Genomic DNA, 25,119 nt, shown 5'->3' on the forward strand with positions numbered 1-25,119 from the left:
ACATCTGGTCACCCTACTTGTTAAGGATAGCTTCTGACTGTTTGGGTTTAGAGGGGGTACTTGGATTCATTAGCAGACCTGTCCAAGAAACTGCTTTTTGTGTTCTTCTGGCCTTTAAATCGTGTCATCTCTCTGGAGCTTTTGGAAAGATGTCACTGAATATTGAGTCTTCTTGCATTCTTTTAAAAAAAAATTTGTCTAATTATTACTTTTATTGTCATGCTTCTAGATCTCAGTCAGATTTCAGACCCTTATTTCTTTTAAAGGCTAAGGTGGCACATAATGTGTCAGTTGTTCCTTTCATTCATCCATTGGCAGGGTCAGACATTTTCAAAGCTTTTCAAAATTCCCTAGGGATGACCCTTGACTGTGTTTTATTTCCTCAGTTCCCTGTTAATGTAGCCTCTTTATCAGGGGTCGTCTTATCATTTCTGCAAACTCAGTGGAGCGCTTGTTGTTGTAGACTGACAGGCTCTTCCTGTCTTTCTATATTGAAATCTGTTATAGAGTTAGAGGCCTTACCTCGTACCTTCCTGGATTTTTGTCTCTGGTCACCTTCAGCCTCCTTTGTAAACATTCTTATTCACAGTGTCTCCCATTGTCAGTAGTAGTTCATTCTTGTTCCTTTTTAAGAGAATTACAAGCTGTAGTCACTTTTTTGGTCACTCAGTGTTGCCTGTCTGATCCAACTGGTGATGTATATAGTGTCAAAATGTAATTTGAAGATAAAAAATCTTCATTTCTTATTGATCAAGATAACATTTTCTTTGGTCTTATTGATCAAGATAACAGATATCTTTATTCACTCTTATTTTGTATACTTTTGGTCCTTAGTGAATGTTTCTGTTTGTAGGTAAACTAACAGGATGTGGAGCAACAAATCGAAGGAGGTGCCTTTACAAAACCCAAGGCACACTCCGAACAGGGATTCCCTCAGAGGTATGGATTTGCTTTGTTGTATCGCTTTACTTTAGAAGCAGTTTTATCCTAGATAGTGTAATATTTTGTATTGTATTGTAAATTTTATAGATATAATTTGTCTTAATTGAGTCAAAGGCTAAAGCCATATCTTACATAAGAATGGCCATACTGGGTCAGACCAAAGGTCCATCTAGCCCAGTATCCTATCTACCGACAGTGGCCAATGCCAGGTGCCCCAGAGGGAGTGAACCTAACAGTGATCTCTCTCCTGCCATCCATCTCCACCCTCTGGCAAACAGAGGCTAGGGACACCATTCCTTACCCATCCTGGCTAATAGCCATTAATGGACTTAACCTTCATGAATTTATCCAGTTCTCTTTTAAACTCTGTTATAGTCCTAGCCTTCACAACCTCCTCAGGTAAGGAGTTCCACAAGTTGACTGTGCGCTGTGTGAAGAAGAACTTCCTTTTAAACCTACTGCCCATTAATTTCATTTGGTGGCCCCTAGTTCTTGTATTATGGGAACAAGTAAATAAATTTTCCTTATTTACTTTCTCCACATCACTCATGATTTTATATACCTCTATCATATCCCCCCTTAGTCTCCTCTTTTCCAAGCTGAAAAGTCCTAGCCTCTTTAATCTCTCCTCATATGGGACCCGTTCCAAACCCCTAATCATTTTAGTTGCCCTTCTCTGAACATTTTCTAATGTCAGTATATCTTTTTTGAGATGAGACCACATCTGTACGCAGTATTCAAGATGTGGGCGTACCATGGATTTATATAAGGGCAATAAGATACTCTCCGTCTTATTCTCTATCCCCTTTTTAATGATTCCTAACATCCTGTTTGCTTTTTTGACCGCCGCTGCACACTGTGTGGACGTCTTCAGAGAACTATCCATGATGACTTCAAGATCTTTTTCCTGATTCATTGTAGCTAAATTAGCCCCCATCATATTGTATGTATAGTTGGCGTTATTTTTTCCAATGTGCATTACTTCACATTTATCCACATTAAATTTCATTTGCCATTTTGTCACCCAATCACTTAGTTTTGTGAGATCTTTTTGAAGTTCTTCACAGTCTGCTTTGGTCTTAACTATCTTGAGCAGTTTAGTATCATCTGCAAACTTTGCCACCTCACTTTTTACCCCTTTCTCCAGCTCATTTATGAATAAGATGTAATAAGAAACTCAGCTTCACTTATGTAACTCTTGTTAACTTTGATTTTTTTTAAAAAAAAAACATAGTTTTTAAAGAAAATCATAATATTGCATTGCTATGTTCTAATGACGCTGTCTAATAATTACCCCCCACACAGGAGTTTCATAGTTTGGGATGAATTCATTAAAAGGAATTAGTTAGTGAGCCATGCAAAACTGTTTTAAAATGTTTTGTTTCATTGTGTTACTTGAATTAATAGGAAACTTGTTTTTATTCTTTTATTTTTGTTTTGTGAGATCTAACCACAGCCTGGGATACTTTTTCTCAAACTAAGGCTACAGTAAGTATAATTTTTTCTAGATTGAAATCAGTTAATGGCCACTGCAGTTTTATTGAATGCCTTATTTTCCCCATAGTTTGATGATTATAAAAGTAAAAAATAGGGTAGGTGGTTGGGGGCATGAAGATGATGGATGTTCTTATTGCTTTGGACCACAATTCTGACAATGTAACTTAGTGCTACAAGAAGCTCAGTACCAAGGTTAATGAAAAATCAGTCTTGCTTGGCTACTATAAAACTAACACTGTTATCAATGAATAGTATTGTTTATGTCAGTCAGAATGGTATAACGAATGTATGGGTAACTTGTGTTAAATATTTTTGTAATTTCTTTAATTATTGCATAAAAGATGTAAATGTTAACTAGAATCTTGTGATATCTTTACAGTGAAGATTTTAACTAATATTAAATATTTATTTATTTATTTATATTATTATAGTGCCTAGGAACCCCAGTCATCGGCCAGGACCCCCTGGTGTTAGGCACTGTACACAAACAGAACAAAAAGATAGTCCATTCCCCAAAGAATTTACAACCCCAAAAAGCACATAAGCTGCCAACTGGTAGCTCTGTAGTAATCCTGGGCCTCCAAATTACATGTCAGCTTTCACCAAACTGGATATTATAAAGAATCTTGCTCCTGAAAACCTTAGTTAGGGCTAGTAAATATCAAGGCCAAGGTTTTTCAAAAGTGACTAGTGATTTTGGGTGCCTAATTTTGGCACTTTAAAGGATACTGGTTTTCAGAAAGTAATGAATGCCCATCCTCTGAAAATCCAGATCCCTTTACAATGTCAAAGTTGAGCACTCAAAGTCACTGCTTACGTTTGAAAATCTCCCAAATCCCTGCAGGTGTGAGCTGTAGAGTGAGATACCTCTATTCATCATTTTAAAGGAACCAACTGTCCTCTCCTTACCTACTGAGATTCAGAGATTGGGGCTGCTGAAGCAATATACATATGTTTCATAGTTCCATACGTACTGCACCAACCATAGAATTACTACCATGATGTGTGAATTTAAGCTATATACTCATGATGCAATGCTACATTTTCTATAAACTGGGGTACAGTGATATCAAGATGCTAAATTTCTTTGGCAACTTAGGGAATTTCTCTGTATGTTCATTACCCCTCTCATTTTTAATAGCTGAGTGAAGGGGTACAGTTTTATATGTGGAATCCTATTTCATGTTACCTCTAGAGTAGAGCATTATAGAATACAGTGTGTTTTCGTTCTTAGTGGTTATGTTTCAATGAGGCCAAGTGTTAAGACCTTTGGCATTTTGTATAATTCTGTTGTTGGCAATGACCCACTTATGGAAACAGATTTAGTGAACAGAACTTAATTTGAATAATCTTTTTTGTACTAATCTTCATAATCTAATGTTTCTGGTCACAAGACTATACAAGTTTATACCACCAGACTTTTAAAGCTGTTCTTGCCTGTAATTCTTTCTTACTATGAAAGTGAGAGGAGTTCTGAACTTTTTTTTAAAGTTGTATTCTTGACATTCAAAAAATGAACCTGAATATTGTTTTGTGTCTTGAAATTCTAGTTGCGTCATATTGAGAATAAACTGGAGGTAGCGCCTACCAGCACAGCAGTGTTTGATTCTGTCATGGATGCCAAGAAACCCTCTGCCAGTGCTACCAGGAAAATAAGCAGGAAAGGTGTGTATTACTTAAAAGATTAATTATATAGGACAGGGTAAGAATAAGTCTTTCTGAGTAGTATCATTTTTATTTTTTTAATCCTCTTTTCTCCGTTTCCTTTGTTTATGAACTTGAGAGAAAGTTGGAGCAATGTTTCTCTTCTGAATACATTGTCTTGGGAAAAAAAATATGCTGCCTATCTGGTGATGGTATTTGGAACTCACTAGAAAGGTGCTTTGCTGCAACTTGTGCTTGCCATAGTCTGTTACCTTGTTTCTACGGCATTCCAGCTAACAGCTACACGTGCTGATGGCTGGCTCCAACAGTAGTATTACATTGGAGTGACCATCTAAATTTTTAACATTTCTTTAACTGGTTAACTTATTTTAATAGTTTCACAACACTCACTTTCAAGGATAAATGCCCTTATATTGCATTTTTAGAGTGATTGTAATCATGACAACAAGGCTATGAAAAGAGGAAAAATCATATTGTCTAATGCTACTTTTAGAACTTAAACCACTTATGAAAAAATGTGTTCCTATTTGCAGAGTGTGTTTTCCTCATCTCTGTTCAGCCCCTATGGTTAGTCGTAATTTAACTCATTTGGCATTCTCATAGGTTTTATATCAGGGGTTCTCAAACTGGGGGTCGTGAGCTGTCTGCTCGGTGGGGCTGACATCCCCGAGCCCCCATTAAATTAACCCCCCATTCTTAATTTATAGGGGGGGTCACAGTCAGAGGCTTGCTGTGTGAAAGGGGTCACCAATACAAAAAGTTTGAAAACCACTGTTTTATATTGACATGTCAGAGCAGCAAGAAAACTGGTTGGATCTCTATATTTCTCTGATTCAATCAACTCTCTTGGGTTTAATCATTCCCAGTTATGTTTTTTCAATATTCTTTTAGAAATTTTATATGACGAACTAGTGCAATGATTTGCTTGAGTGTTTACCACTTACTCCTGGTAGCTTGAAACAGCTTGCTGGTGAAGAGAAGGTGATAACTTAAGTGCTATTCTTGAGCACTAATTGAACCCGAGGAGAACTGCATTCTAAACCACTCAGCCCTATGAGCCTTCTCTTCCTGCAGATGGTAGGTACCTAGAGGATTCCTTGGTTTCTGCTTCAGCCTCCAGGTCCTCCAGCCAAAATAAGTCACGCAAAGAGAAGTCCTCCCGCAGTCCTCTTCGAGCTACAACTTTGGAGAGCAATGTGAAAAAGAGTAGCCGTGTGGAATTTCGTGAACCCTTGGCTTCATACAGGTTAGTGCAAGAGAGAACTGACATTTACTGTGAAATACACAAACTGGAACAGAGCTGTTGCCAATGTTCTTATGAACGCTTCAGGACTGGGTTTATTTTTTCTGCCAACAGGTGGAGAATGAACAAAACCTCTTGGTTTTAGATTGAGCAAGTATAATGTCTTATGTGTTGCGTAAGGGGCTTTATCATCCATTTACAGGAGGATGGACACAATGATCCAATAGGTCTCTTATGTCTTTAACTTCAGTGATAATCCCCCCAATATTTGGAATATCATAAAAGTGTTGTATTTGTTGCTGAAAATGCATTCTTGTTCTTCTCCTGCTTCTGCTAACCACCTATAGTAAAATAATATGCTGTAATTCTACTAATGTCTACTAAATCCAAGCATTTCATTCTTAGTATTGAGGCAAAACATTTGTTTTTAAAGATCAGGGAGCTATTTTAACTGGGATTTTTAAAGGGGTTTAAGTAGGTTAGGAACTCAAGTCCCTTAAACTGTTCTGAAAATTCCAGCTCTAATGATTACTAGTCAGTTCTTGTCATCAGGTTTGAAAATACCTTATTGTATGCTTCCTATCTCCCAGAAGCTAATTCATGGGAATTTGTTGGTATTTTCTTCCTACATAAATGAAAACGTGATTAAGAAGTAATTCAATTTTGTCCACACTATTGATTGGTGCTTTAAAATGACAATGAAATAACTAGATTTTTTTATTACCTGTTTTTAGAATCCACCTTTAAAAGATTGAAACCAAAACTCCTACTATTTTTCTATGACAACTTGTTTAAAAGGCTGCCCTTAACAGAGCTGCCACTCTTTACCAATAGTTTAATTTTCTATACAGTGTACAGAATAAGCCAAAGAATCTTCTTCAGCACTGGTATTGCAAATGATAGCAGAAAGACTGAAATGTTTTATTTAACTGCTGAATTGCTGTTGCAAAGCCAGCAGAGGAAGTACAAAGCATTATTACAAGTCATAGGGAATTAGTAGCTATTTCTTAACTTCTTGGCAATGGTGATAGATTTTAAAAACAACTTTTCCTACTTTTGATTCATCTTAGAATCTTTTTTCTAATGTATAATATTGGTGATGTAGAAAGAATGTTTTCTATCTTGATACATTTTTTTCTTTGCTCTTTTGAGGACTTCGATTGATTGAGGACCAGCTTTTTTATTATTGCCATAACCAACAGAACGTGACACTTCATTTATTTTTGAACATCATAAGTAATGATAAAGTTTTTCTTGGCTGTTGTCATGTATTCGTGTAATTTAAATTTTTTAACTTCCTTGACATTTTACTTGTGGAATTTTTGCAACCTGTTAAGTCAACAAACAAGCTGGTAAACTATTGTATAAACTTAGAGTCTTTAAAGAAACACTTATAAAATTGCATAGGAGAGTATTGAACAGCAGGGGATCACTGACCCTATTGTAGGGAACACTCTGTCTTTCTGTCTGTCTCTCTCACATGCGCACGTGTGCAGAGAACCTTGCTGACTTTAAGAAAATATTGGTTGGGGGCAGTTGGAAGGTGTGTGGTGGGGAGAAATACTTAATGATTACAATGTACCCAAAAACCTAAAACAAGCTTGTCACTGCAGAGTTAGTTTGGTTAGTACTGAAGATTTCTGAGCCTTATAACATTTCACCATAAGTCCTTCATTACTTTTTTTCTCAGTTTGTGGCAAACCTTGGCCCTAGTCATAATGAATGACTTGTTTAAATTGATAATGTGTAGGATTTTTTAAAGTGCGGAACCTCTGCCTAACTCAGATCCCACTGAAGTCAATGGTAAAACTCCTATTGACTTTGGTAAGAGTTGACCACCACTGACTGTTTTTTTTTTTAAATCCTACCCTTTATCTCTTTCTTTATAATGGGGCCAGCACCAATGTTATCTCAGTACCAGTAGAAATGAAACGTAAGCAAACATAGAACTTCTATCTTGCCTGCAGGCTCCTCATTCCAACTGTGGATTTTCCTCCTTGGCTACATAGGAGACAGAGTTGGACCTGTCAGGCTGGGGGCTCTTTTGCTAATTAAACTGCTCTTGTTGTTAGTTCCCCATCTGGAATAATTCTTTCTTTGACATCAGTCGCTTGGTGTAAAAACAGTGTATCAAATGGTTTGACTTCAAATGCAGGGGGGAAAAACACGAGCAGATGAACTCTTATCAACCTAATATCATTTCTCATTCAAATATACTTAGATATAAAGAAATCTAAAGTACAGGAAATGAAAAAGACTAGCTTTTTACGTTGTGAAGATTGTAAGATCAAGTACTCAAGTCAGGGCATTCAAATTGTTATGCTTGTGCTGATAATGTTAATTCTGTCCTATTGCATGTCCTGTATACTTTTATGATATACATTACTAAGAGTGTGATACTTGAAGGTCTGTATTTAACAGGGGAAAGAGAAATAGAAAATGCTGTGTGTGTGCAATGTTATGCACATGGCTTCAAAAAGCTCCCTTGAACATATACTTGCCCAAGGACTAAGCCTACTAGCCTAGATGAAAAATAGTGTCACCTCAGTACTCCTGCCATTGGCACATATTCAACCCCTCTTCTATAAACCTTAAATAAATAAATTCTGCCCTTATAGCGCACACACATCCTAGAATACTAAAAGAGCTGACTGGGATATCTGAGCCATCAGCAAATCTTCAAAAAGTCATGGAAGCAGGAGAGATTTTAGAGGACTGGAAAAGGGCAAATATAGTGTCAATCTATAAAAAGAAAACAAGGACAATCCAGGGAATTACAGGCCAGTCAGCTTAATTTCAGATAATGGAGCAAATAATCAATCAAATTTCAAACACCTAGAAGATAATAAAGTGATAAGTTAGTCATCATGGATTTGTCAAGAAAAATTGTGTCAAACCAACCTAACAGCTTTCTTTGACGGTAACAGTCCTTGTAGATGGGGGGAAAGCAGTAGATGTGGTGTATCTTGACTTTAGCAAGACTTTTGATACTGTCTCGCATGACCGTCTCATAAACAAACTAGGGAAATACAACCTAGATGGGGGGTGCATGATTGATTGGAAAACAGTTCATAGAGAGTAGTTACCAGTGGTTCACAGTCAAGCTGAAAGGGCATATCAAGTGGGGTCCCATAGGGATTGGTCCTGGTTCTGGTTCTGTTCAATATCTTCATTAATGATTTAGATAATGGCATAGAGAGTACACTTATAAAGTTTGCGGACGATACCAAGCTGGGAGGGATTGCGAGTGTTTTGGAGGATAGAATTAAAATTCAAAATGATCTGGACAAGCTGGAAAAATGGTCTGAAGTAAATAGGATGAAATTCAATAAGGACAAATGCAAAGTACTCTACTTAGGAAGGAACAATCAATTGCACACATACAAAATGGGAAATGACTGCCTAGGAAGAAGTATTGTGGGAAGGGATCTGGGGTCATAGTGGATCACAAGCAGAATATGAGTCAACAGTCTAACACTTGCAAAAAAAGCAAATATAATTCTGGGATGTATTAGCAGGAGAGTTGTAAGCAAGACACGAGAAGTACCGTATATATTTGTTCATAAGCCGAATTATTTTAGTAAAAAAGGGAAGCACCAGAGAAGGGGGTCGGCTTATGAACGGGTATAGAGAGGGAGAGGTGGGACACAGTCCCTCCCCCCAACAGAGGGAGCAAGAAAAGGCAGCACAGCCAGCAGAGACAGAAGGGAAGAGGTGGGGCCAGAGTCTCTCCGCTTCTGGCCACGCTGCTCTTCCCCCCAGCCTTCGAAGCAGCTGCAGCTCCGGGGCTGGGAGGGTGCAGCCATGCTGCTCAGCCCTGCCCCCCAGAGCAGGCTGTGGCCGTGCTGCCTGGTCCGCCGGAGCAGGCTGCGGCCGCACTGCCCAGCCTGCCGGAGCAGCTCCAGCCAGGCCAGAGACATCCTCCCAAGATAAGGTGGGAAGGGATGGGATGGGGAGAGTGTGGGGGTCCCAGGCTAGGGGTGGGGTCATGTGGGGGGTGGTCACAGGGGTTACTCCCCTGACTCCCAGCTTTCCCCACCCCCCCAAAAAAAATTTCCCCACCAGTTGCTGTCCCATTTCGTCAGGGTAAGCAGCTGGCACACCGGGACACTTTGTTTACTTAGGTTTACCTCTGTGCCTGCGGATGCTCAAGGTAAACAAACCATCTCGGCCCACCAGTGGCTTATCCTGATGGCCCGGGAGCCAAAGTTTGCTGACCCCTGAATTATAGGGTCGGCTTATGAACGGGTTATAAAATTTTTCCATTTTTACTTATCCATTTTGTCGGCTTATAAACGAACCGGCTTATGATCGAGTACATATGGTAATTCTTCTGCTCTATTCTGTGCTGATTAGGTCTCCACTGGAGTATAGTGTCCAGTTCTGAGCGCCATGTTTCAGGAAATTGGAAGAAGTCCAGAGGAGAGCAACAAAATGATTAAAGGTCTAGAAAACATGATGAGGGAAGATTGAAAAATTGGGGGTTTTTTAGTCTGGGATAAAGAAGACTGAGGGGGGACATGACAACAGTTTTCAAATATGTAAAAGGTTGTTACAAGGAGGAGGGAGGAAAAATTGTTCTTGTTAATCTCTAAGGATAGGAGAAGAAGCAATGGGCTTAAATTGCAGTAAGGGAGGTTTAGGTTAGATATTAGGAAAAACTTCCTAACTGTCAGGGTAGTTAAGCACTGGAACAAACTGCCTAGGGAGGTTGTGGAATCTCCATCACTGAAGGTTTTTAAGAGCACATTAGACAAGCACCTGTCAGGGATGGTCTAGATAATACTTGGTCCCTGCTTTGAGTGCAGGGGACTGGACTAAAAGACCTCTCAAGGGCCCTTCCAGTTCTGTGATTCTGTAGATTTTTGCGAACAGGGCTGCTAACAGGGAGTTTCGCAAGGGAGTTCTCCAGGTGAAGGAGGAGCAAATACAGCACCCTTGGGGTAAGTGGCTGTCTGTAGTTTGTGTTTGGGGGTTACTTGCTGTGTCGTGAGCTTGTGTTTGTCTGTCTGTTTGGTTGGTTGTTTGAAGGACCATGTGCTGTGGCTGGCAGTTGGAAGCTGTGAGCTTCAAAGTAAGGTTTGAAAGCTAGAAGCCTCTGTTAATTGGCTGAGCCTTAGTGGGCGGGGCTATCAAGAAGGCCAGGGCTTTATAAAGCAGTGAGCAAGCGACCCGACCAGGGAGCTTTGCGACCAGGGCTGCTAACAGGGAGTTTGGAAGGGGAGTGGGAAGGGGGCAAGGTTTACTTGCTGTTCTTTAAAACCTGTAAACTAAACTACATTCAAAACTTCTTGATTTAAACAAAACCCCTTCATTAACTTAGGTAGCTGTAGGAGAGAATGCAGGCAGAAGCCCAGCAGCAGAGTGGGAGCTATCCAGTTTATTGCGCTGAGTGCAGCATGTATGATTACCTGCCCTGTGGGCAGGTGGCGTATGTGTGCATTCGGCGCAAGGAGCTCCTGGCCCCCAGAGACCGCGTACGGACTTTGGAGGCCAGGGTGGCGGAACTGGAGGAGCTAAGGGAGGCAGAGAGGTATGTTGATGAGGCTTTCCAGGACACTGTAGAATTGTCCCACCTCCGGTTAGACAGCCCCTGCGCTGTTGAGGAGGATGAAAGGCCCAGGGAAGTAGAGCAGTCAACGGGAACAGAAGGAAACCTTCCCGTAGTTGGGATCCTCCTTCCAGATGGTGTTAGGGTATCCTCTCGCACTGAGGTTACCTCTCCGGGGGAGGGAACTCCAGTCACTAGGAAAAGGCAGGTGTTAGTAATGGGAGATTCAATCATTAGAAACATAGCTAGCTGGGTTTGTGATGACCGGGAGAACCGTATGGTGACTTGCCTGCCTGGTGTGAAGGTTGCGGATCTCTCGAGGCAACTAGATAGACTTATGTGTAGTGCTGGGGAGGAGCCGGTGGTTGTGGTACATATAGGTACCAATGATATAGGGAAGGGTAGGAGAGACATCCTGGAGGCCAAATTTAGGCTGCTAGGGAAGAGACTGAAATCCAGGACCTCTATGGTGGCATTCTCAGAAATGCTCCCAGTTCCACGCGCAGGGCCAGGTAGGCAGGCAGAGCTTCAGAGTCTCAGTGCGTGGATGAGACGATAGTGTAGAGAGGAGGGGTTTAGATTAATTAGGAACTGGGGAAACTTTTGGGTTAGGGAGAGCCTATACAGGAGAGATGGGCTCCACCTAAACCAAAGTGGAACCAGACTGCTGGCACTTAACGTTAAAAAGGTTGCAGCGCAGTTTTTAAACTAGGAGATGGGGAAAAGCCGACTGCTGCAGAGGAGCACGTGGATCGGACAGAGACTTCTCTTAGAGGAGAGTCTATTGATAGAGATTCTCTAGGTTTTAGTCAGGAGGAGAGGATGGAAGAGAATAATGTAAGGGCCAAATCAGACAAGAAACATTCACATAAAAAAGAATGGGACACATTAGAAAAGGGCAGACAAATAAACAGTGACAAGTTTTTAAAGTGCTTGTACATAAATGCTAGAAGTCTAAATAATAAGATGGGTGAACTAGAGTGCCTTGTGATAAAGGAGGATATTGATATAATAGGCATCACAGAAACCTGGTGGACTGAGGACAATCAATGGGACACAATCATTCCGGGGTACAAAATATATCGGAAGGACAGAACAGGTTATGTGGGGGGTGTGGCACTATATGTGAAAGAAAATGAAGAATCAAATGAAGTAAAAATCTTAAGTGAATCCACATGTTCCATAGAATCTCTATGGATAGTAATTTCATGCTCTAATAAGAATATAACATTAGGGATCTATTATCGACCACCTAACCAGGACAGTGATAGTGACGATAAAATGCTAATGGAAATTAGAGAGGCTATCAAAATTAAGAACTCAGTAGTAGTGGGGGATTTCAATTATCCCCATATTGGCTGGGAACATGTCACCTCAGGACGAAATGCATAGACAAAATTTCTCGATATTTTAAATGACTGCTTCTTGGAGCAGCTGGTACGGGAACCCACAAGGGGAGAGGCAACTCTCGATTTAGTCCTGAGTGGAGCGCAGGAGCTGGTCCAAGAGGTAACTATAACAGGACCGCTTGGAAATAGTGACCATAATATAACAACATTTAACATCCCTGTGCTGGGAAGAACATCTCAACAGCCCAACACTGTGGCATTTAATTTCAAAAAGGGGAACTATGCAAAAATGAGGGGATTAGTTATACAAAAATTAAAAGGTACAGTGACTAAAGTGAAATCCCTGCAAGCTGCATGGACGCTTTTCAAAGACACCATAATAGAGGCCCAACTTAAATGTATACCCCCAAATTAAAAAACACAGTAAAAGAACTAAAAAAGAACCAGCATGGCTTAACAACCATGTAAAAGAAGCAGTGAGAGATAAAAAGGCATCTTTTAAAAAGTGGAAGTTAAATCCTAGTGAGGTAAATAGAAAGGAGCATAAACACTGCCAAATTAAGTGTAAAAATGTAATAAGAAAAGCCAAAGAGGAGTTTGAAGAACGGCTAGCCAAATACTCAAAAGGTAATAACAAAATGTTTTTTAAGTACATCAGAAGCAGGAAGCCTGCTAAACAACCAGTGGGGCCTCTGGACAATAGAGATACAAAAGGAGCGCTTAAAGACGATAAAGTCATTGCGGAGAAACTAAATGGATTCTTTGCTTCAGTCTTCACGGCTGAGGATGTTAGGGAGATTCCCAAACCGGAGGCGGCTTTTGTAGGTGACAAATCTGAGGAATTGTCACAGATTGAAGTGTCAGTAGAGGAGATTTTGGAATTAATTGATAAACTTAACAGTAACAATTCACCGGGACCAGATGGCATTCACCCAAGAGTTCTGAAAGAACTCAAATGTGAAGTTGCGGAACTATTAACTATGGTTTGTAACCTGTCCTTTAAATCAACTTCTGTACCCAATGACTGGAAGATAGCGAATGTAACACCAATATTTAAAAAGGGCTCTAGAGGTGATCCCGGCAATTACAGACCAGTAAGTCTAACATCAGTACCGGGCAAATTAGTTGAAACAATAGTAAAGAATAAAATTGTCAGAGACATAGAAGAACATAAATTGTTGGGCAAAAGTCAACATGGTTTCTGTAAAGGGAAATCGTGTCTTACTCATCTATTAGAGTTCTTTGAAGGGGTCAACAAACATGTGGATAAGGGGGATCCAGTGGACATAGTGTACTTAGATTTCCAGAAAGCCTTTGACAAGGTCCCTCACCAAAGGCTCTTACGTAAATTAAGTTGTCATGGGATAAGAGAGAAGATCCTTTCCTGGATTGAGAACTGGTTAAAAGATAGGGAACAAAGGGTAGGAATAAATGGTAAATTCTCAGAATGGAGAGGGGTAACTAGTGGTGTTCCCCAAGGGTCAGCCCTAGGACCAATCCTATTCAACTTATTCATAAATGATCTGGAGAAAGGGGTAAAAAGTGAGGTGGTAAAGTTTGCAGATGATACTAAACTGCTCAAGATAGTTAAGACCAAAGCAGACTGTGAAGAACTTCAAAAAGATCTCACAAAACTAAGTGATTGGGCAACAAAATGGCAAATGAAATTTAATATGGATAAATGTAAAGTAATGCACATTGAAAAAAATAACGCCAACTATACATACAATATGATGGGGGCTAATTTAGCTACAACGAATCAGGAAAAAGATCTTGGAGTCATCCTGGATAGTTCTCTGAAGACGTCCACACAGTGTGCAGCGGCAGTCAAAAAAGCAAACAGAATGTTAGGAATCCTTAAAAAGGGGATAGAGAATAAGACGGAGAGTATCTTATTGCCCTTATATAAATCCACGGTATGCCCACATCTTGAATACTGCGTACAGATGTGGTCTCCTCATCTCAAAAAAGATATACTGACATTAGAAAAGGTTCAGAGAAGGGCAACTAAAATGATTAGGGGTTTGGAACGGGTCCCATATGAGGAGAGATTAAAGAGGCTAGGACTTTTCAGCTTGGAAAAGAGGAGACTAAGGGGGGATATGATAGAGGTATATAAAATCATGAGTGATGTGGAGAAAGTAAATAAGGAAAATTTATTTACTTGTTCCCATAATACAAGAACTAGGGACCACCAAATGAAATTAATGGGCAGCAGGTTTAAAACAAATAAAAGGAAGTTCTTCTTCACACAGCGCACAGTCAACCTGTGGAACTGCTTGCCTGAGGAGGTTGTGAAGTCTAGGCCTATAACAGCGTTTAAAAGAGAACTGGATAAATTCATGGAGATTAAGTCAATTAATGGCTATTAGCCAGCATGGGTAAGGAATGGTGTCCCTAGCCTCTGTTTGTCAGAGGGTGGAGATGGACGGCAGGAGAGAGATCACTTGATAATCACCTGTTAGGTTCACTCCCTTTGGGGCACCTGGCATTGGCCACTGTCAGTAGACAAGATACTGGGCTAGATGGACCTTTGGTCTGACCCAGTATGGCCATTTTTATGTTTTTATGTTCTAGGTTGAATCATTTCTACCCCATCTCTTTCCAGGCTGTCTGCTCTCAGCATGCTGCCCAAAGAGATGGCATTTACCTTCCTGGGTGCAGATCCCTTTTTTCACTTGAGTCTTCTGTTCCTAGATTCTACCTCCCCTTTTTTAAGGCAACAGAAGCTGTGGTCCACTCTACTTCTCACTCTTCCACCCTCCTATAAGAATGTAGCAGCTCTAGCTGTTATAATTCCTTCTTTCTGTAAAATGTGCTGCAGTGCTTGGGCCACTCTGTTCCCAGTCTCCCCCCTTCTCTTCCAGGAAAGCTGCTGAAAACTGCTTTTCCCACTCAGTTCACTTGTTTGGCCAAAACCTATGCATGCCCTGAATCAGTAGATGTTACAAACCCAGATTCTGCACATTTGCATTAAAATACTGCATATAAGAAATTTTGTCAGTCAGCTTCCAAAACAGCCTTATCTTTTGGAATTTTCTTATTTCTGATTCCTTGATACTGCAAACTGTTAACATTCCATTAACAGTTGTTGGGTTTTTAAAAAGAGAGAGAACTGTTGGGATGGAAGATATTGGGAGGTAATTAGCTTGCTGAGCTGATAACCTCTATTAGTGAACCTTGTTAAGTTCACTGCTCTACCCCCAATTCAGTCTGAAAGATCGGTAAGTTCCTTTCTCATCAGTTTGTCTATGCTGTGCACACATGTCAGATGCAAGTTCCTTTCTCTGCAACTTAGAAGCTTCATTGTCTACTATACATTTTCTGAACTAAGAAATGCTAACTTAAGGAACTGTGCACACATTTTTTTCACTCTTGCCAAACCTAAGCTACTGAAAGGATTTTGCTCAAACTTTCCAGGGGTGGGAAGGAATCACCTTCAAAGCAGAAACCAAGTATAGAAAATTTAAGCTGAAATAAGGAAACATTTGAAAAGTGGTGAGCATATAAAAATGGGGACATAATTTAAACTTTTGCAACTTTCGTTATATTAGGTAATATTAAGTGCCCATTGTAATAAACAAAGTAATTGTTTCCATGAGTCATCTAATAGGTGTTGCTGATTGGCATCTAGAAATCCATACTTTTCAGAGGTTTTCTGGTGTGTGTAAAAGTTAGTTTATCTCAGCAAATGTTGAAACCATTGTTATGCTGACCACTATAGTTTAAGCTGCATAAATGATGGTCACAAATGTTAAAATTGGTAGATTTTTACACAGTGAATAGCATTCTCTCTGATTTAAGAAACTCGCAGGCATTCATACTGTATACTTCATGTGATGATGACTACAGAGTTATTTCAAACCTAGTTTGTGGTGTTTTTACTGTTGTGTTTCTAATGTTGACTTTCTTTTGTGGTAGGGAGACTTATGGTCCACCATCTTATCAAAGTGCTAGTCAATTGGAGGCAAAATGTTTGCTGTCTGGTTTAGACCGTAATGAAGCACAGGATAAGACTGAAGGAATGAGCTGTATGATATATGACAGGAATGAAAGTGACTTACATAACAGAAATTTTGAAAGCCCACGTTCTTCTGCTGCAGATGACACAGTTGTTAGGTATTTGAATGACCGACCAGCAATTGATGCTTTGCAGAACATTGAGTCTCTTTTTAAAGCTGTAACCCCTACAAGATCAGAGGAGGAAAAGACTAATGGATCCAGAAGAGATGAGAGCAGCACTAAAACTCCTTTGAGTAGCACAGCCCAGGATGCTGAACTGAAAGGGATAAGGCTGGCAGAATCTTCTCCTTCCTCCACTAGCACTTCTAGTGCCCACAGGCTGGAAATCTTAAAACGGCGGCAGCATGATGCTAAATTGCATGATGCTAAATTGGAGAAGCTGAAGGAGCGGATTAGGAAGCAATGGGAGCATTCGGAAGAATTAGGCAGCAAGGGACAACTTCTGGGATATGCCGAGCAGCCTGTAGTGGTAACAAATGTGGAGAACGCAGTGACGCCAAAAGTCAGAAAAGTGGCAGTTGCACCCCCTGCTCCAACATATAAAGGTATGTAGACCCTCTATCTCATGTTATTTACGTGTAGGGAGAGAGAGAGAGAGAGAAAGGAGAGTTTTTGTGCAGCGTGTCAAAATATGGGAATTGGCTTGTGACTTCTGTCTGTTTGGGTACAAATCGTTTAAATATGACCACAGGCAAGAAATTATGCCATCTAAATGTACACCTTCAGTATGTTTTACATCATTTATAATTCCTCCTGCACCTTCTCCCCAGTCAAAATAGAAAATTAGAGCATGCCATCTCATTACTCTCTTAGGTTACCTGCATACTAGATGCATTTTCGTGTAGTCCTGTGCAGCGTTTGGCAATTTATATATGCTGAAATTTTTTTTTGTTCTAATCACTTCATCAAAGGTACGTTAAACACCAACTGCATTTAAACAGTTTAAAGGTTTGAAGCAAAAGCCAGGAAGTGCAAGGTTAAGCTTTTTCACTTTGTATTTCGCCATGAACACAAAGAATTAAGATCATGTATTTGTCCTAACTTCAGGCTCCCATAATTTCTATGAGTCTAGAATGGCAATGGTGGTGTTCTAACATCGTTTTTTAATAAAATTTACACTTTTTTTACAAAGAGAAAAATGCAGAAACCTCAAAAGGTACAATTATTGACATTAACCAAAACATCCTTCAGAGTTCAGGTAATCCAATATGGGGCCTCTTTAGATTATATGACCGTATTATATTCTTATATACTGTTTAAAAGTATTGTTCACTCATTGAGTGAGTTAGGTTTTTTTTTTTAAGCTGCTGCTGACTATAATGGAAATACAGTCTTGTGCACAAGAGCTTTTTTAATGGAACCTCTTTTAAATTGTTTGTTGCACGTGCACTAGAAATGGCCCCTTCTGTGAAATTAGGATCCGGCTTTCCCCCTAAACTCAATGATATTTTTGTGAGTGAATAGAGAGTGGGTCTGCCTATAAATACATGTGGAATCCACTCCAAAGATTAAGGGTGCCTAGGCCCCTCTTTGTGCACAGTAGCTTCTTTTGAAATCTAACATCTTGGTTAGTTTACACACTTCTCTGAAATCTCTAAACATGAATCCTGGTCTTTTACTCTCTAAATTTGAGACATGGAATAGGTATGAATTTCTGATAAGACTTGGAAAATCAGGCCTTATTTGTACTTTTGGTAATGCTCCTTGTTAAGCTAGTGCTTGTCAACTGCTTGCGGTGTAGTACTTTCTCCTAATGTAATTTACCTTGGCAACTGAAAACAGCCTTTTAGGCACCATATAAAAGATATGTCTATATTACAAAGATAAGTCAACCTATGTTAGGTCGACTTACAGCCACTGCATTAATTACTGCAGTGGCTGGTGTCCACACTACTCTCTTTCTGTCCGTGGTGCGTGCCCTCACAAGGAGTGCTTCCACCGTCTGCAGAGGGGCCATGTGGGGGACTGAGAGCCAGGGCTCTTAGCTCCACGTAGCTCCCCACCGAGAGCCCAGGTGCTCCCCAGGGCTTCTTGCCTTCCCGCTCCCACCTGGGAGTGGCGGGGCAGCTGCCTAGGGCATCTTGCCTCCTGCGGGGAGATCTACGCTCGGAGACTGGTCAGCTGCTGTGCTTCCAGCGGGAAGCTAGGACCCTGGGAGGTGGCAGGGCTCCCACTGGGGAGTTGGGAGCCTGGGTGGCACCCCGGCTTGAAGCAGAGACCAGGCAGCAGCCATCTTGGGAGCCAGGAGTTGGCTTTCTTGTCAATTTGGAGCTGTGAAACTGACAAGAATGACAGCCAAAATCTGATGTAAGGAACACAGTGTCTACATAGACCTAACTACACCGACATAAAATCTATACCTCTCAGTGAGGTGATTTTATTATGTTGGCATAGCAGGGGAGTTACATCAGCGGGAGGAGCATTTCAGTGTGTACATCTCCACTGTTTTGTCAACAAAACTGTGTAGTGTAGACAAGGCCTAATAGCACAATTTTTTTCCTCAAGGTTTTTAAAGTATTCTGCAAAATCTAGATAAAACTCTGTTTATCGTAGGTTTCAATCCTGCTGAGACAAAGATTCGCACTCCTGATGGAAAGGTGTGGCATGAAGAGGAATTTCATAACATCAGTAGGGAGTTGTATCGAGATATAGCACTCCAATTAACAGGTGAGAAGCAGATCTAAGCTTATTAATACACACAGGCTTCTTTGAGAAGCAGCTAGCATTGCTACACACACAACTTAACTGACACAAACGCATGGCAAATGAAAAGTTGAGCTACCTAATAGTGCATATCCTGTATTCCAGTGTTTCTTAAACTTATTTGATCACACCATTCTTTGCATCTGTAGTAGTTTATGCCCCCTGCCACACAAGTAAATACACCAATAAAAAAATGAACATGCAACTCTTGCTAAATATTAAAAACAGGAAGGCATTGATTCAAACAGAGCCACTTAAGTACATAGTAATGTAAATTTTAAGTGAGATGCTGCAGTTTTGGGCACCCAGCCAGCAGCCACCACTCTTCGGCTTCCCAGTTCTGAAGGCAAGACAGAGGGCAGCATAAAATGTGCGCAGTACCTTTTTTTCTTAAGCTTCCCACACCAGAATACATTCTGTGCCTCCCAGTTTGAGACTCTCTGCTGTACTCCATCCACAGGCACTAGAACTGGTTGAAAAAACTTTTGCCCCCCTGCAAAACATTTTTAACTAACAGGATTTCTTTTAAATAAGTCAAATGATTGTTTTATTTTGTATTGGGATAAAAAATGCAGATTGAAGTGGAACAATTTGTCATTTAATTTTGAAATTTCCCATTGAAAAATTTCATCAGATCTTTTCCCACAATAAAATTGTTTTTGATGAGACCCCACTTTTTTGTGGTAAAATTTTTCATTTGAAAAAATGCAAACAGTTCTAACAAATGCACACCTTTCAGTTACCACAACTACTACCACAGCTTTAATTCTGCCCCTTCAACGCACCTTTTTACCAAATTACCCACTCCCAAAATTAGTTGTGGAGATGTTTTGTGTTGTGGTGTGTTCCACTATGAGGTAGCTTAACTTCTCCTAAACTGTCAGGAGTGGAAAGTCATGTCATATGCTAATCAAAAGATCACTGGACAGTACAGATACTTCAGGACCCAAAAAGGGACTTTTGTTGTCTTGACAACTCTTATCCCAGGTTCTCTTATAAGGGGTAAATTAAATCAAGCCAGGTATTAATACACGAGAAGTCTCATGGTGCTTCTCCCTCAGCTCAAGGGAAACAGAAGGTTCAGCTGTATCCAACTTTCAAAAGAGGAGGAGGAGCGGAAAAGTTTTTCCAGTAAGAAGGGTGCCAGGGTAACTCTTCCCACAATCACATGTTGCTATGTAACTCTTCCCTAAAGAAGGGAGACAAAAAAGGTGAACTAGCAGGAAATGAAAAAAACATTGTCATGATGTGCCATGATTTTTTTTCCTTACAGCACTCCTACATCGGTTTTGTCTGTTGTGAGGATTAGATAGGCTCTTGGGGATTTTATAATTTACTTGTTTGTTTCTTTACTGCTGCTTTGTTAACAATAATTTGATTTCAGGAGTTTGAGTTTTTTACAAGGGCTTGGCTTTGCTTATTTTACACTACCAAATGAACTTTTTTCTTTCAATGTTTAATAAATACACACACAAAAAAAAGGGGGGGGAACAATGAAAATGTACAAAACTCAATGCAACTGAATTGTTTTCAGTAATATCCCTTATTCCCTCTCTTTGTGTAGAGAAAAAACCTTTGCTTGATAGTCTTTTAAATAGAATTAAATGTCCTTGTTGTGGCAGGGGATCAATTTTAGCAATAGTACTCAGGTTTTGTTAAAGCAAATGCTGTTTTTTAAGACAAATGCATACAAAGGACAAAAAGAAAACAGTAACCAAAGATGCTAAAATGTAGCCTGGCTTTGCTTACAGTTCAGTTGCTGAAAGACCACAAGTATAGCACATGCCCATTTGGCCACTCCAAGTCCTTGGCTTTACTCCTCCTGGCTCTGGAAAATGTTTGGCTGCTGTTGATTGTCTTTACTTTCCTCTGGCAAGTCTGTAGGATATTTTTACTGAGATAAGGCTGCCTTTTAGTTTGTCAGACTGGCTACAGCAAAATGATATGGTTAAATAGCTTCTGATTCACTTAGCCAGGGAAAAAGAAAAGATGAGAGAAATAAAGTGGCTATGGAAATTGACACACTAAGAGGGTGTAATGAGGATCTTAGGCTTTCATCTCGGGAGTTGCTTGGATCATACCAAAGATAAAATGTTGTCCAAATACCTGTTCTTATCTGGTCAGAACATATTTCAGGCAAAGGAAAAGGACCAGTGTAAATAGTAAATCTTTGGGTCCCAGTGTTAATGATGTTGGCTGAAGTAATGGTGGTTGTGATCCGTCTTCCTTCACACTCAGAACTTGCTGCCAAGCTGAAGAAGTTGACAAGTGATCCTCACAAAAATGTCCAGAAAGAACAACAATCTATTTTTATCAAAATTACCCAGTCAAAACAAGCTTTCAATGGTCCACATATGTATATTCTGCCATATTTGTAACTTCACCAGGAGCCTCGAAGGCTCCTAATTTAAGTGGTGTTTTTAGTTCAAACAAGCTTAATTTGCATTTGGATAACTTTATTGAATTATGTGCTTTTTGAAATATTTTTGTCACTTTTACTTGTCAAAAAGATTATGTTTACATCTTTCACCCACTTAAGATGTTTCAAGATTTTAACCCAGGGTAGGTTTCAACACATGTCCCAGTAAATGCCATCTCTGTTCAGAAATGGTCATTTTAAGTACAGTCCTTCCCTAAGCTCCAAAATGTTAAGCCTATACAACAGTCATTTTCTAACACCTTCCCCTCCACAGAGAGAGAGAGAGACTCGCTCTCTCTCTCACTTCCTATGCATTCTCTTCCAGTAAAATTTGGGATTTCATAGTATCAGAATAAGGTAAGTTGTGGTTCTGACATGGGGTTATTAACATTATTGAGAGTAGATTTAGAAATTTTTTCTTTTCTTTTTTATTTTTTTTTTTTTTTTGCGGTGCCTTGCTGTTTTAAAAATATGCTGAGATCACATAAATTATCCTGCAAACATCTCCCAACAAAAAATAACTGGAGAATTCTGCACAAACTCTCTGGAATTTTATGGCTTTGTTATATAAGTATTAAAGATCCATTTTGCCTGTGAGAGACTGTTCAGTTTCTAAAATTCAAAGGTCTTTTATCACTAAGCCTGTTCTTTAATGAATTTCAAAATGATTTAATGTAATTATTTTTTTCTCTTAATGTATTTAAAAATCAGCACAACAAAACAATCTAAACTCTTTACAAAGTCAGTTGGGGCTCACTTTGAGAACGATAAGCAAAACTTAGCTTTTCCCAGCTCTGTCCTAAAATCTTGTGGAACCCTCCTTAGCTATGTGTTATCTATCTGCTCTTGACCTTTCCACTCAAATTCACATTTGTTATCCTAGATTTTTGGAAATGTCCTTTTAGATGTACCTTCACAATATCCCACACCGGATGACTGCCATCCCCAGATGATGATGATGACGTGAGGTTTTTCTAATTGTGATAGTGGCCACATGTATCCTACTCAGTGGGAATGTTGATTCTGAATCCCACCCTTGGGTTCATCTCTATCAACTAAACACATGTTAAAATAAAACTTGTCCTGTCTACACTAGAGTTTAAAACAATGTGTTAAAACACTTTAGCTAAATGCATTTTAAAATACCATATTTATCTTAGTCTACCCAAGCCCATTGGTAACAATGCACTGACTCGGATTTGGTTCACTTTTTGAATGCTTTCTTTGCAGCCATAAGGGCTAAGGCTTAAGTCTTTTTTTTTTTAAATGAAAGCTTAAATGATGCAGAACAATTTTGAATCAGTGAATATGTCTACACAGCAAACACACACCCTGGCTTGCCTGGGTCAGCTGACTCACTACGAGTATGTCTACACTACGAGAGTAGTTCGATTTTACTTAAATCGAATATGTGGAATCGATATTACAAAGTCGAACGTGTGTATCCACACTAAGGACAGTAATTCGACTTTGTGAGTCCACACTAACGGGGCAAGCGTCGACATTGGAAGCGGTGCACTGTGGGCAGCTATCCCACAGTTCCCGCAGTCCCCGCTGCCCATTGGAATTCTGGGTCGAGCCCCCAATGCCTTCTGGGGGAAAAAATGTGTCGACGGTGGTTTTGGGTAACTGTCGTCATCCAACCGTCACTCCCGCCCTCCCTCCCTGAAAGCGCCGGCGGGAAATCAGTTTGTGCACTTTTCTGGTCAGTGACAGCGCGGACGCCACAGCACTGCGAGCATGGAGCCCGCTGCGACCATCGCTGCAGTTATGGCCGTTGTCAACACCTCGCACCTTATCATCCACCTTTCCCAGAGGCAGATGCTGAGAAATCGGATGAGGAGGCTACGGCAGCGCGGTGAGGACCTGAAGTCTGAGAGTGGCACAGACCTGTCACAAAGCACGGGACCCCGCGCCGAGGACATCATGGTGGCAATGGGTCATGTTGATGTTGTGGAACGGCGATTCTGGGCCCGGGAAACAAGCACGGACTGGTGGGACCGCATAGTGCTGCAGGTCTGGGATGAATCACAGTGGCTGCAAAACTTTCGCATGCGGAAGGGGACTTTCCTGGAACTTCGTGAGTTGCTGTCCCCTGCCCTGAAGCGCAAGGACACCCGGATGCGAGCAGCCCTGACTGTCCAGAAGCGAGTGGCCATAGCCCTCTGGAAGCTTGCAACGCCAGACATTTACCGGTCAGTCGCGAACCACTTTGGCGTGGGCAAATCTACCGTGGGGGTTGTTGTGATGCAAGTAGCCAACGCAATCGTTGAGCTACTGCTCTCAAAGGTAGTGACCCTGGGAAACGTGGAGGTCATCATAGATGGCTTCGCCGCGATGGGATTCCCAAACTGCGGTGGGGCTATAGATGGAACTCACATCCCTATTCTGGGACCGGACCACCAGGCCAGCCAGTACATTAACCGAAAGGGCTACTTTTCAATGGTGCTGCAAGCACTGGTGGACCATCGGGGACGTTTTACAAACATCAACGTCGGATGGCCGGGCAAGGTTCATGACGCTCGCGTTTTCAGGAACTCTGGTCTGTTTAGACGGCTGCAGGAAGGTATTTACTTCCCGGACCACAAAATAACTGTTGGGGATGTGGAGATGCCTATAGTGATCCTCGGGGACCCAGCCTACCCGCTAATGCCCTGGCTCATGAAGCCCTATACAAGCGCCCTGGACAGTGAAAAAGAACTCTTCAACTACCGGCTGAGCAAATGCAGAATGGCGGTGGAGTGTGCTTTTGGCCGTCTCAAGGGGAGATGGAGAAGCTTACTGACTCGCTCTGATCTCAGCGAAAACAATATCCCATTGTTATTGCAGCTTGCTGTGTGCTTCACAATCTCTGTGAGAGCAAGGGGGAGACCTTTACGGCGGGGTGGGAGGTTGAGGCAAATAGCCTGGCTGCTGATTACGCCCAGCCAGACAGCCGTGCGATTAGAAGAGCCCAGCGCGTCCCGCTGTGCATCTGGGAGGCTTTGAAAGCTAGGTTCCTGAGTGAGCAGGGTAACCTGTGACTATTAAGTTTGTTTACAGAGAAGCTGAACCTGCCCCCGTTTCTTTACCCGGTTAATGTTCACTATCCTCTCCAGTTACATACCCCGTTCACCCTGTTCCTCCCCTTCCAACACACGTTTAAAAATAAAATCACTTGAAATTTGTTAATGAACACCGTTTTCTTTATTACTGTTTTCGCGGTAAAGTGTTGAACCTGGGACGCAGACTGTGGTGGGGAGCGGGTGTAGTGTAGTGATGCAAAGGACGCTTGTAAACTCGAGGAATGACAGGCTCCGCACTGGTGGACTGGTTGTTTCAACAGAACCTGCCACCCCTCCTGTTCGGGACTCTGTGTGTGGGGGCTATGTGACTTTGTGGCAGGGGGAGGACGGTTACAGATCCCCTGCTGCGTGGCTCTGTGATCCAGGATAAGGACCGCTGCATAAGATCTCTAACCGCCCTCCCCCGCCATAAAGTCACATAGCCCCCCCCCAGAACATGAAAACCACCTCCCAGACTGACCAGGGTAACTAGTGACTGCAATGTGTGTGTGCCCTGCTGCTGAACCTGCCCCCGCGTCTGTACCCTGGTAAAGGTGACTGTCCTGTCCAATTACCAACCCCCTTCCCCCCCTTAAAACAGACTCTCCTCTAAAAGAACATGATGGAAACAGTAATTAACAGAAACGTATTTTTTATTAGCAACTACACATGAAACTGGGGGA

General features: G+C 41.1%; 1 protein-coding gene across 1 annotated transcript in view; it reads left to right on the forward strand.

The window, feature by feature from the left end:
• The window catches only part of LOC113407511 (centrosome-associated protein 350-like), a 167,587-nt gene that overhangs the window by 23,186 nt on the left and 119,282 nt on the right, over positions 1 to 25,119 (forward strand). The window contains exons 2-7 of the mRNA XM_026656103.1: positions 854 to 939; positions 2,387 to 2,430; positions 3,990 to 4,104; positions 5,179 to 5,350; positions 16,169 to 16,815; positions 18,824 to 18,937. Of these exons, the coding sequence (XP_026511888.1) occupies positions 867 to 939; positions 2,387 to 2,430; positions 3,990 to 4,104; positions 5,179 to 5,350; positions 16,169 to 16,815; positions 18,824 to 18,937 (1,165 nt within the window). The 5' untranslated portion in view covers positions 854 to 866. The remainder of the gene's footprint in view (positions 1 to 853; positions 940 to 2,386; positions 2,431 to 3,989; positions 4,105 to 5,178; positions 5,351 to 16,168; positions 16,816 to 18,823; positions 18,938 to 25,119) is intronic.

Source organism: Terrapene carolina, unplaced genomic scaffold (assembly GCF_002925995.2).
Source record: "Terrapene carolina triunguis isolate 2854851 unplaced genomic scaffold, T_m_triunguis-2.0 Scaffold212, whole genome shotgun sequence".
NCBI lineage: Eukaryota > Metazoa > Chordata > Testudines > Emydidae > Terrapene > Terrapene triunguis.